At 40.0% G+C, this 13,495-nt stretch overlaps 1 protein-coding gene across 1 annotated transcript; it reads left to right on the top strand.

The window, feature by feature from the left end:
- Positions 1 to 258: 258 nt before the first annotated feature.
- Positions 259 to 2,360, top strand: sox17 (SRY-box transcription factor 17). Its single transcript, XM_071484909.1, has 2 exons — positions 259 to 794; positions 1,084 to 2,360. The coding sequence occupies exons 1-2, from the start codon at positions 497 to 499 to the stop codon at positions 1,986 to 1,988; spliced, it is 1,203 nt and encodes a 400-aa protein (XP_071341010.1). The 5' UTR covers positions 259 to 496; the 3' UTR covers positions 1,989 to 2,360.
- Positions 2,361 to 13,495: the final 11,135 nt, after the last annotated feature.

Genomic DNA, 13,495 nt, shown 5'->3' with positions numbered 1-13,495 from the left:
CTTGCATTAGAGCCTGGTCTTTATAAACTCGCTGCAAAACTAATTCCGTGCACATGACTGTGTGCTCTCACCATTTAGACTTTTTCCATCTATATGAAATTTCACAGTGTCTCTCCTCAGAGGGTCCCAGCGCTCCGAACAAGGGTGGGAGGCGGGGTGCTCTCAACTTTTTTACACCTTTGTCGTAGTGGGCACTCCCACCACATGGTGATTGGCTGCCTGTGAGTTTATAGCTCACCAACCTTCACGTTTAGCGCTGAGTAGTCGGTACCGTTCAGCCCATGCAGCTCCTGGAAGAGGCTAATGGATGCGATTCAGTATTTTTCATTCCAGCCAGAAAGCCAGACACACTTGAGTTTGTCTTGATAAGTTTTTTGTTGTTTTTTTTTTTTTTTGTTGTTTTTTTTTTATCTCTCCGTACTCTCGGTTTCAGTATAGACCGTTGTCGCCTCTGTGAGCTGTCCGGTGGCTCTCCAACCCTCCCAGCTGGACAGAGATGAGCAGTCCCGATGCGGGTTACGCCAGCGACGATCAGATCCAGGCAAGGTGTGCGATGTCAGTCATGATGCCTGGAATGGGACACTGCCAGTGGGCCGACCCTCTCAGTCCTCTCGGGGAAACCAAAGTGAAAAGCGAGCCGTGCGCGTCCGGCTCCGGCGGCCAGAGTCGCGGGAAGAGCGAACCGCGGATCCGACGGCCCATGAACGCGTTCATGGTCTGGGCGAAGGATGAGCGCAAGAGACTGGCGCAGCAAAACCCCGACCTGCACAATGCGGAGCTGAGCAAAATGTTGGGTAAGTCATTTTATACTGTGTTTAACTATACAGTTTATTAGGGAGTCACATTATTTTTTTATTTTACTCAAGTTTTATTCTCACTCTACTCAAACATCAGGAACTGCCAGTGGATGCGGTGATTGTTTAGGCAGGAGGTGAAAAGTTAGTGAGTCAAGCTTTAGATGTAACCCTCAAAAACCTGTCCCTGCCCCCTGCAATGGCCGCAAGCTATTTTTGTGCGCATCACCAGGCTGTGCACAGTATCTGCTGACATATCACTGATGTGCACTCTCCTCTTGACCTGCAGGGAAATCGTGGAAAGCCCTTCCTGTCACAGAAAAGCAACCCTTTGTGGAGGAGGCCGAGCGGCTGCGGGTTCAGCACATGCAGGATCACCCCAACTACAAGTACAGGCCCCGGAGGCGGAAGCAGGTGAAGAGGATTAAGAGGCTGGACTCTGGCTTTCTGGTTCACGGCATGTCCGATCACCAGGCCCAGTCGACGCCGGGAGACGGCAGAGTGTGTGTGGAGAGTCTGGGCCTGGGCTACCACGAGCACGGCTTCCAGCTTCCTCCACAGCCGCTCAGTCACTACAGGGATGCTCCGGGTCTTGGGGGCCCCTCTTATGAATCCTACAGCCTCCCTACACCTGACACCTCTCCTCTGGACGCTGTAGAGTCAGACTCCATGTTCTTCCCTCCACATTCACAAGAGGACTGCCACATGATACCTGCATACGCTTACCACTCCCAGGCGGCAGAGTACCAGCCCCAGGATCCTCTCTCCAACCACCACAGCAACCCCATCCTGCACCGACACGCTGCCTCTGCTCCAGAGCAGCCCCCTCAGCCTGCCAACCTTCCCCCTTCCTACATGGGATGCCCCAATCCTCTGGCCATGTATTACACCCAGCACTGCAGTCCCAGCCACCCCAAACGGCACCCTGGAGGGGCAGGACAGCTCTCCCCCCCTCCTGACTCTCACCCTCACTCTGCAGACAGCGTGGAGCAGATGCACCACTCTGAGCTGCTGGCCGAGGTGGACCGCAGCGAGTTCGAGCAGTATTTGAGTTCCTCTACAGCGCGCGCGGACATGACGGGCTTGCCCTACGGGCCACACGAGGCTGGCATGCAAGGACCTGAAAGCCTCATATCATCGGTGCTGTCAGACGCCAGCACAGCTGTGTATTACTGTAGCTACAACAACTCCTAACCTCCTGCCTGGCCTGTTACCCTGCTGCAAGGACACATGATCTGACCTCAAATCTCTGTAGCTAAATTTGAACAAAAATGTTTTTATTTTTTTTTTTTATTTTTTTTTTTTTTGTCACTACTGACAGAGAAGGCCCATGAGATTAAGAACTGCAGCTTTGTAGAAGACATTGTACTGTATCTGTGTAAGAACAGTTAATAAAGCCATAGGATATTTTAACATGAACACTGGTTTTAATTTCCTCTCTTGCAGGGATATGAATTCATTTTGTGATAATAAATATTGTACAGTCACTATTTTAAAGTTTATGTATATACTGAATGTGTTTTTATACTTTTTGCACTTTTGAGAAATAAATGTTTTGCAAATAGACTCGTCCTCTGTTGTATTTATTGTTTACTTTCTTTTAAATTCCTCACCACATTTGATGAAACTTCCAAGGCAACAGGATGACATTAACTTCATTTTTAGGGTGTGTTTTATTTTCTAAATTATGTCCTCCAAAAGGACACACTGCCGATTCAATCATGAAAAAAAAAAACCAATGAAAATGTTGGAGCACAAATTCACTCTCTGGACATTTTTCCACGTGGCCCAACATTAACTGTCCATTCAGCGTTGGCTCTGTATTGTGTGGCTCTATCTGTTTGTTTTTCCCACTTCCACATGGAGCTGAATGGGATCCCAGCAGCACCAGTTGCTCACCTGGAAGCGGGGCAGCAGAGGGCTGTGACCCGGCTTCCTGGCCCAGACAGAGTGGAGGTAATCTCCGCGTCTGCGTTACATATGGCGCCTTGTTTTCGCAGCATGGGAGAGCAGTTTATGCTCTGGACATCCTGTCTGTAAATGATTTAGTCTCTGCTCATTAAAAGAGGGGCCATTAAAATTCATTATGGTTACTTTACCTCTATTAAACAATGGAGACACTTTATTTTGTGTATTTGCACAGCTGAACACGGGGTGTACTGCAGCTATGCATAGTAACACAGCGATGACATCAGCTTTTATTTCTGTGGGTATACTGAATGGCGATGATATATTTATCCAGTAATACCGGACGGTCTGTTGCTCTGTCATGAATCACACTTATCAGGTAAAAATCTTTAAGAGATCAGACCAAACCTTGAGGATAATTCATGGTATTTATAGCTGAAAAAGAGTCCCATTTTATAAATAGAGATTTTCCCTGTTTTAAAAGGAAGAGGTTCTTCTCTGAGGGGTCAATCACCCTGACCTCATGATCCATTTTTAGCACTTCAGAGGAAACATGTTCCAGAGGTGTATATATTTATGCGCTTTGTTCATGCTGAATGTTTTGAAATATTCTCTTATGTAGAGACGTAGAGGTTGGACCTCGAGGTAAATATTTCTGGTTCTTCCCACGGTTGTAATAACGATGTCAGTCCTTACTGAAGTAAAAAAAAAAAAAAAAAAAATCACTACATTGTCTGTGATTTTTTTTTTTTTTTTTTTTTAACTTGAACATACATTGTGTTAAAGTTTGGAGTGTTTTTACTCCAAACAAGTATGTGTGATATGTGGTCATCTTACTTCTCTCTCAGCCAGACTGACTAATGTCCCTTCAGGCTGTGCAGGAGAATCCACTGTAATTGGTGTGAATGTGTTTAAATTCAGTCTGCACCTGAGTGGCAGGTTTATCCTCCCTGTTGTTACAGCTAATGGGTGCATAACAAGAGGCTCAGGGCCACGATCCCTGAGGCATCAGCAGGGTGGGTGGGGGTCACCTGTGCAGACTAGGGAGCGGCAGACCCCCCATGTTAACCATGATATTATCTCCACACGCTAATTGATCTGGGCTAATTGACGAGGAAGAGCTCACTGAGTGGATTTGGCATTTTAAAGTTTATCTCTGAGACACAGGAAGTTGTCGGATTAAAAAACTAAGGTATGTTGTAAATATTAATATGAGACTTTTACTGTTTCTGATATATTTACATTATATTAAGTATTTTATATATAATATTCATGCCAAATGCAATCATATAGGGTGAATAGTGGTAATTTTGCACATCTAGAAAAAGTTAGTATGAGCATATTGTAATATACAACAAAACTCATCTCAAAAGAAAATACATGAAAACATCAGTGTTAATATGCTAAATTCAAGGTTCATTGAAAAAAATTCACACATTTCCCACCATATGACTCACAGATGTTTTTGCTCTGATGGGAAGTGAACATTTCTTTAGTTCTTAAGAACTTTAAACTTATTTATAACACATGTGTCTGCATGAAGCAGCAGCACTAAGATGTTTTCAGGTAAAAGCAAGAAAATGAGTCAGAGCAGAGAGCTCACAGCTCAAAGCTCAGGAAATCAGGGCTTTCATGGTGTTCCCATGGCACTGTGTGTGTGCGTGTGGGTGTGTGTTTGTGTGCAGAGGTGTGGAGTGCGAATGCGAGTGTGAGTGTGTGTGAGTGTGTGTGTGTGTGTGTGTGTCCCGGGGCCTCGCTGCCAGCGGTCTGCAGAGAGCCACTCAGAGATTACAGCAGAACAGCCGGCTACATTAACACAGCAGCACTTAATCATGGCACTGCCCTAATCTCATCTCAGGTAGCTGCCTTTCACAAACACAGCTTCATTTACCCACTAAGTCGGCTGCAATTTATTTCATTCAGCCTCCAGTAAAACAACAAGATCAGCTGTATTTGACCAAGATGCAAACATAGTTCAGTCAGATGGTTTATTAGTCATTACGGTGTGTTAGCTGTGGTTTAATATACTTGAATAAACATGAAAGTTCAGACAACACGCTCTGTCTTTATGGGCTGAATCCAGGTGCAAGTAATTATCCCTAAATTGATTTTTCTTTCTTAACTTCACAGCATTCAGAAACAAAGAGAACGTTTTTTAAAAGAAGACGCCTAAATAATTAATCAATTAAGCCATTAACCGAGTGAAAGAAAATTAATTGGCAGCTATTTCAATGACTAATCAATCTTATTTTACTTCATTTATCAAGGAAAAATGCTCAACATTCACTTCTTTCAGCTGCATAAATTGAAATATTTGATGTTTTTCAAAGAAGATTAACTGATCAAATGCAACAAGATTAACTGGTAATAAAAAATAACGGGTAGATGCAGGCCTTACCCACAAACCTTTCAGCAAAGAAGACGACAGCCAAACTCACGCAGAAATCCTGTGTGCTGATTATTCATGCACTCTCTGCAGTTATGTCAGCAACAACAACATTGCTTGTCAAAAATGCAGGCGTCCTATCAAGTTACAATGACAACAAAACGCACATGCACATAAAACAACCTTGAAATCTGCATCTATGTTTGAAATGCGCCTGGCTTCTTCTGAAATGCCACAAACACACACACACATAAACCACTCTCTGCAAAGTAGTCAAGGTGAAGATTCCCTTGTCCAGTTTCAGAGAGACAGAGACAGAGGAGCTGCGAGGGCCCAACCTGATTAAGTCATTGATAGTAGATTGCAAATACAGCATGTGAGACAGCTGCAGGAGAGGGTGTGTTCCCTGACTAAAGCAGGGCTGGTTGCTCATAATCCCAGGCATATGCTGTCCCTCTCTGGCCTGATCGCTTTTATGGTCTCTGCCTGTCACACCACCGTCCAGTTGTGCTGCCACTATATATAGTTTCATAGATCCAGTCAATCTCCACTCGGTGCTGTGAGTCAATAGTGTGTTTTTCTTCTGATTCCAGCGCTGCTTTTTGTCACGCATCCAGTTATATATAGTTGTCTCATGAGCTGATAAATCGAACAAGTACCCCCCCCCCCCCCAACACTTTGCGCCAGAATGTCAGGTGCTGTGTTAAAATTCACGGGGAATATTCACAAATGGGTTTTGAAGTATTTTTATTTCACAGCTGCAATATAACATTGTCATAAGGTGTAACATGATTTTTCATCTTTGCATTGGTACACCTCTTTTGATTCTGGTGGAAAATTGTATCTCTCTTTGGGGGACGCTTTGGTGGGTTTGTGCAGGCAAACGTTTAGTTTCATTGTAAACGCTGTTCGAGATCTTAAGCTTCCAAATATACATTAGCATGTTCAGCATTAGCACAAGTTCCCAGCAAAACATTAAATTGAAAGCAAAGAACTTAGTTTTCTCTCAAGGGTTCCTTTCTTTAAACACAACCAGATGAACTAATAAGAGATGAGGGACATTTTGCTTGAAAAAAAAAAAGTAGCCTTGAACTACACCTACAGGATAGAGCCTTTCTGCAGAGAGCCCATTAAACCTACAGGACCTGGACGTAACACATAACACATAGAGATGTTTTGTTCTGGTTAGATTCTGCGTCATATAAAACCTTACACTGTAGTTGTTTTCAATGAGACAATATATATGTAATTTAGTCAATTAGTATATACAGCATGTCTATTGAAACACAAGGAAAGGTGTAGAAAACTATTTGTTTAAATACCAAAATATTTCACACTATAGACCTATATAGAGTGTGGGTAAAACTTCTGTCACAAAATGTAAAAGAGAACTTATCTTAATTTTAAGGGGAAATTAAAAGGCGTTTAAAGGGAATAGTTAAATTAATGTTTAATACAGGACTTAATTTAACAAAAAAGGACTTCATAGTTAATAAAAGTGTAAAATTAGATGCTAATATGAAACACAGCTGCGGCACAAATAAGTACAATACAACAAACAGGAGCAAGGACAGATTATAAAATAGTCCTTTGGTGCCAGAGAACATTTTTCAAGCTCGCTGGCACATTTGTTTCACAGTCAGGAATTGACTCAGGGAGCTGAATCAACTCCAGGCCTCTCCTGATCAGCTCAGCTCTCTCCGTTCTTTTGTTTGAATCCCCTCGTGGCATTCAGGACAATTTTTAGCTCATGTCCAGGCGGGTAGTGAGTATAAGATGACTACATCAGCAGTCAGTTTCCTCTCCACTGTGTTTTTCTTTGGGAGGGTAAAAGGTGTTGGCAGTCCACAGCCACACTTTGCTCTCTTTAAGTCTTGTGTCCTCTTGTCACAGGATTCCCTGTTGGCTGCAGACCTCCCCTCTTAGGAAACATGCAAGGAAATTGAGCAATGCTGTTTAATAGTAAAGAACCACATGTGCTGTGACTAACTTAACATCATTAATGACTAATTTAACTTTATAGGCATTATAACGGAAAAAGGAAAGTAACAGCAAATCATCAACTTTGAAGGAAAAAGCAAAGGATATACATCCTCTAAGCATTTCATTTATCTCAGTGTGTATGTGTAAAGATGGTGGCATAGCTCAACTCTTTAGAAAACAAAAGAAATCACAATTTGAATAGGTACAAAAATATAACTACTAATAGAGCCACCTGTAACACCTGAATGCCATTGACAGTACATGAAAACTATTAGCAAGAGTGCAGAGAAGCTAAGCTAAAAGTGATGAAATAGTTGAAATAAATACATAAAAGTATAAAAAGAAAAGTGGGAAAATAAAACTAGTAAAGATAACTATTACAGATAAATAGTAAAATAGCTAGGAAAAGAAACCGTTTAATAGTGTAAAAGTAGCTAAAATATCTAAAAGTAAAAAGCTGAAATAGATAGCTAATGGCTAAATGGTGAAATAACACATTAAATACACAGTTAATGGATAAACAGTTGAGAAAATAAGCTAACGCAGTGGATGAAAGTTATCGCTAAAAGTAATGGATAAATTGTGAAATAGCATCTGAAGTCAATGGATAAACAGCTAAGTTTAATGGGTACACAGTTCCAACAGCAGCTGAAATAGTTGGGCCGAAGCAATGGAAAATTAAACTGACAGCTAAGCAATAGATAAATAATGAAACAGCTAAAACAAATTGATAAATAACTAAAAGCAATAAAAGACTGAGACAAATGGCAGTGTCATTGAAGAGGTGCTTATCTGACAGGGCTGGGGGTATGTCTGACAAAGGAAAACATAATGGATGATATATAATGAGCCTGAATTCATTATAAACGAATAAATAAATAAATAAATAAATAAATAAAAACTCAGAGGCTTAGCTGAGGAGCAGCCCATAAGATAAATGTGTCCCATTGTCTGTTGGTGTTTTTTTCTTTCTGTGGATCTTTGAATCTTCCAGAGAGCACCTGTCCCCACTTCCTTAGTTCCGATGACTCCTGTTTGCTCCATCCATGAAAGATTGGCTGGGAACATCCTCTATCCGAGAGGAAACCATGCTCTGTGAAATTCACACCACTCGCACCGTTTTGGGAATCACCGGTAGGACTTCCTAAAAAATAAAGACACATAAAAATATAATCTAAATAAAGCGGGAGAGAGGGCAGAGTGTCGTGACCCAGGTCAACTGCCTTTGTTGTCTCATTGTATTTGTGTGTGTGAATGAGTGTGTTCGTGTGTGGACGTGTTTGTGTGGCAGCAGCAATTTACATTCAATAGCACACACACTGTAGCTGCTGTTTAACAGTATTAGTGGATAAATAATATCCTTCCACCAGGTTTGTCAAAACTTTAGTGAGTTAAAATTAGAATTGATCGGTGTCTGCTTTTATTTTTTAATGACTGTTTTCCCACCTTTGTATCAAGAGTCTATATTCTTTGATAAGAAGTCACGGGAGATCTGTAAGAATAATCTATTGATATTTACTTAATGTACTGTATATTTAACAGTGTAATAAAGTAAATATACATTTCAATGGCTCCTTCGCCCTTTTGGATATAAAAACCCTAAATTCACCAATTTCTGGTTTTATGATTTAAGAACTTAAACATTAAGCCAGGAAAGTTGCAGTCTCTTATTTATGGAGAAATGTTTAAATTCTGTACAGTCAGTACGAATGTCTAGACACTGTTTGGTATTTTTCTTTTTCAATAACACAATCAGTCTGAAAGCTGTCTCTTACACAGGAAGAGTATTTGTGTTCATGTTATTGGATTATGAACTTCAAACAAATATCAAACACATTTCCACTGAAACAGCAAACATCCCACTTCCAGTTCCCCAAAATCTGACGGTGTGTTCCTCCCTCTGTGAGTCCTGTCTCCTCTCCGCTGGACCTTGTATGTCCTGTCAGGTCTGTCAGTAATAGATAACAAACTTGTAAGAAAATCAGACTCACAGATACAAATGTCCAGATTTGAAAGTTTAAAATGAAAATCTGATTTGATGTTTTATTGATAAGAAAATTGTTGGAGTGGTTGTGTTTTTCAGAGGCTGTGAAAAAGTCAGTTGTACTGTCGGTTGTCGCCACCAGGGGTCAGGTGTGCACAGGACTACATGAGGCTCACTGTCAAATTAAGAGAAAATCCCAGATTATTAAGAACATTATAGATTTGTGATTTCACCATAAATGGTCAAATATTTCCCTCAGTAATGAATATAATATAGAATTATTCAAATGTATAATAGCAGAATTTTACCAATTATTTCTTACATGTTGGTTTATTGGCTCAAATAATTGATTATAATATGATATCACAAAATCTGATTTATAAACTAACAAGTTTGATTAGCTTTACAAACCATTTTAGGGGATATGACATCTCCTTGTATTTTGACTAACTATTACATAATCAGTGGTTATGTAATATTATGTACCTTTCCTGGAATTCAATATTGACCTCTCAAAAGAATCATAAATGGACTTGAAGAAATCTTTTCTCAGCAAAAGCCCTGCCTATACTTGCCTACCCTTAAAAGTTAATGTAGTTGTAATTATAGTTAAATGTATATGATATACTTAAGATAACAAGTTTCATTGCATTTACAAAACAAATGGTTGTTAATAAAGGAAAAATCTGCACAATGTTACAATAAATCCATAATTAAAACTCTGGTTTTAATTAGTAACTTTGGATTTGCAGAGTGAGGTCACTCCAGAGTCCTTGGGAGCAGGTGGGTGAGCAGCAGAGAGTTACAGCAGGTGAGAGCATGTGAGCCTGCTGGCAGTCGCATATGGATCCAGGTGAGGTGGTGTGGCCCAGTAATCCCTGACAGAAGTTGTGCTGTGGTCACGCACAGCCGGGTATTTCAAGTTCCTACTCTGCTTCTCATCATTAGCGTTGCTTGTGTCATAAGACGTCACTTCACTGGTTTGTTGTGGCACACCGGTAACACAGATCATCATAAACACATCAAAGCGACATTATAATCACTTTATAGGTGTACCGTAAAATGTCAAAATGCATAATAACGTATTATTACAAACAAGGGGACATTTAAATTCTAAAGGAATTTAAATTTTTAAATGTAGGGACATTTTTTAATGCTAAATATAATATTAGATATACAGATGGGTTTCTGCAATGATTTACTCTATAATTGAATTAATATATTAAAGTGAAATGTGCATATGCTCATATGCTATAGTTATTTCTTTATTAAATTGTATATTGTATCATAGTCTTGTTATGTTAGTAGGATACTATTTTTTCTGTGTTTTGTGCTAGAAACATGGTTGTAGGGCCCCTTAAAATGGACTCTTGGGTATTTTCTTTTAAAATAACTGTACATTACACTACATGTGTAATACTATTATGTTATTATACAATTAAAATACTGTATTACTTGTGAGTCTCACATAGCAGCAGACAATGTGCAAAAACAAATAATAATTTGCAGATAAAATCTTGCAACACCAGTTGTTATCCTGTCACAAATCACAATGCTGCTCTTTGTTTCCTCCTGCAGAGGTCCTCTCCAGTGTTGCTGCTTTATTAATGTAATATCTGAAATATGCAGTGTGTGTGTATCTGAGGGGGTGTGTATACATACTCTGGCTGCTTCTGATTATTGTTTGATGACACTTTAGCAACTTGATCTGCGTTGAAAACAATAGGCAGTACTGTATGCTCTTAAAAGGCTGTTTTGATTGGATTAACTTATGATTATTATTATTATTATTATTTTCTATTTGATCATACAAAGAGAGTAGTGGACAGAAATGTGGAGTAAAGTCTTCTGAATATTGTATAATTTCACCACATCTGACATCATCATGTGTATTTCCAGGTTTTGTCCTCTGTTTCCTTGAGTGTTGTAAAGGCTGTGGCCATAAAAACTATAGATGTAGGAGGACTGTTGTATAGTGTATTGTTCAAATTTTTATCGATACTGATTACCATTTACCATTTCCTTAGCGGCTGGGAAACTGTTTCTGTGATCTGTCCATTCGCTGTGTGGAAGTCCCCAAACCCACTACTGATAATTATTCTTTTTAAAAATCCATGTTAGCTCAAATATTTAAAATGGAAATTATTGTATCTTCAGAATAAATAAAATTGGCAATATGGCATAACAATTCAGGCGATTTATTTTGAAAGGGGCAGTGCCAAAATGTCTTCCAGTAAGACGCTGAATCCCTACCAGCTCCATTTTTGTCACATTGTACATGTCAGCACCACCAAACTAGATTTAACCATGCCCATGTTGGTTTTAATGTAAATTCAGAGTCCAACAGCAATATCACAAACATAATTTCTGTCAGTTTATAATGGAAAGAGATGAACCTCTTCTTAAAGCAGAACGACTGTACATTATTTAAATATTGGTTAAGAAAAAGACCGAGCACTGAGCAGTTTGTCACAGGTGGTGACTGTCAAAGAGCCAGTGTGACTTAGATAACACAAAGGAAGACAGCAACCACAACAAGGGAGACTAAAGAAAAAGAAACCAACACAGGATGTAGTGGGAGTAAGATTAGACAAAGTAAGTGAATGTGTTAAGAAATACAAGATATACAAGTTAGATAAGGGTTGTGATATACTTTGTTTTACTTTTGAATTGTTTTATACAGCTAAAACCGATCATCAGAGATTGCAAGCACAAGGAAAAGTAACATAGGTACCTTTCACCCCTGAAGAATTCCCCTACAGTAGACTACATGCATACAATAGACACCCTCTTCATTCAGACTGATGGAGGCAGTAACCTGTTTGTGAACCCTGAACATCAGGAACACTGATCTTTAACAGCCCACAGAGACAAGTCAAACAGTGGGCGACTCAGATTCACCACATCCTTTTGTTGTCGGGTTGAGAAAAAGTCAAGGCCAACTCAATATGTCTTTATCTTGGCTCTTGTCTGTGTGTGTGTGTGTGTGTGTGTGTGTGTGTGTGTGTGTGTGTGTGTGTTTAAGTGTGTGTGAGTTAACCGGTGTGTATGAGTAAAAGAGAGAAGGGAGAAATAATGACTACGTGCACATTCCCGTGTGTATGCCTACTGGTAAATGTGTGTCTGAATGTGTGTGTTGATTGTAGGCACAGAGTACAGTACATGTGCTGCTTGCAGCGTCTGGAAAGTCCATTTGTGTGGCGGTCAGGATGCCAGTGTCTCACACAGGGAGGCCGCCTGTCTCGCCCTCTCCACTCCACTCAGCTCTGTCGCTCAGTGACTGATCTTTAATCAGAGGAAGGTTGTCTGATGCGAGCGCAGACGGATAAATCACTCCTCACCCGGGCTGCTATCTGGGGCGTGCGTAGCCAGGTTGTCCCGTCAGCAGACTGGCCCTCCGCCCGGGCCCTGCAAAGCTAACAGCCATGTGGTATTCAGGCCTTTGGTGAGGAGGACGCTGCCTGCCACTGCCCTCTGGAGAAAAATAGCCCACATTCTGCGCATATCAGTATTTATATTACTGCTGAGAGGCTTGGTTGTTGATATACTGTATCCTCACAGTGTGCAAAGACACTGACTTGCCATATCACTAGTTAATCTGCTGCAATAACACAACCTAAATATACTCAAATAACAGTAAAAGTACAAAAGTGTTGGCAGAAAAAATTATAAAAGTGGTCATTATGTGTTATGTCATATATGTTAGATTATATATGTTTTTAATAAACAGTCCTTTTATATTGAAATTTAAGTGAAAAGTAACTGCAGCTTCCAAATTAAAGTTAGGTTTGTACAGAAAATACAACATTTTATGTTGTTGTTGTTTGACTGGAGAAGATAGCTGATGCACTCTGACCCAAGTTCGCCTCTCCAGATTGGCACCTCTCTTTTTAACCATGTCTTTTGCATTTATCTCATTTTCTGTGGTTTGAGCATCTAACATATGTGCATAAATCAGACTGTGACAGTTAAATGTCACTTAAAGTTAAACTGTTGACCTGTTTACAGCTAATGTTAACCGTTAGCGGTTAGCTAATGTCAAAAGAAGAGGTTGAAGAAGTCGAAGAAGAAGAAGTTTTTTGATACATGAGTCACCATATGATAAATGTATAAATGGCTTAACAAGTGTGAACATTAGCCATACCGATGTGCTAATGAAACTGGATACAAACTTAACACGTGTAACATTAAAGTTATATGATGCTTAAAAACATTTCAACCTAAGACCTGGATACAGTCAGATACTGACAAACCAACTTTCCAGTTAGCTTAATAAACGTAGCTCAGTTTAAGCTACATGATACGTATTAATATGAGTATCTGTATGATCTTGTTTCTTTAGCGCCATTCCTCAAAAAAGTACACTACTTCAAAATGTGTTGACTTCCCACAGCTGGCAATAGCAAACAGTTTTTGTGTGGTTGTCACTGAACGAGTAAA

Source organism: Trachinotus anak, unplaced genomic scaffold (assembly GCF_046630095.1).
Source record: "Trachinotus anak isolate AG129_WGS33_773 ecotype Australia unplaced genomic scaffold, CSIRO_AGI_Tana_v1 ptg000009l, whole genome shotgun sequence".
Taxonomy (NCBI): domain Eukaryota; kingdom Metazoa; phylum Chordata; class Actinopteri; order Carangiformes; family Carangidae; genus Trachinotus; species Trachinotus anak.
The sequence above is the reverse complement of the archived record's forward strand: the minus strand, read 5'-3'. Positions and strand labels throughout refer to the sequence as shown.

Bases quoted from the DNA above. Each gene is read 5' to 3' on its own strand.
- sox17 (XM_071484909.1), top strand. From the start codon at position 497: ATGAGCAGTCCCGATGCGGGTTACGCCAGCGACGATCAGATCCAGGCA. The intron at 795-1,083 runs GTAAGTCATTTT...CTTGACCTGCAG, and splicing joins GGAGCTGAGCAAAATGTTGG to GGAAATCGTGGAAAGCCCTT.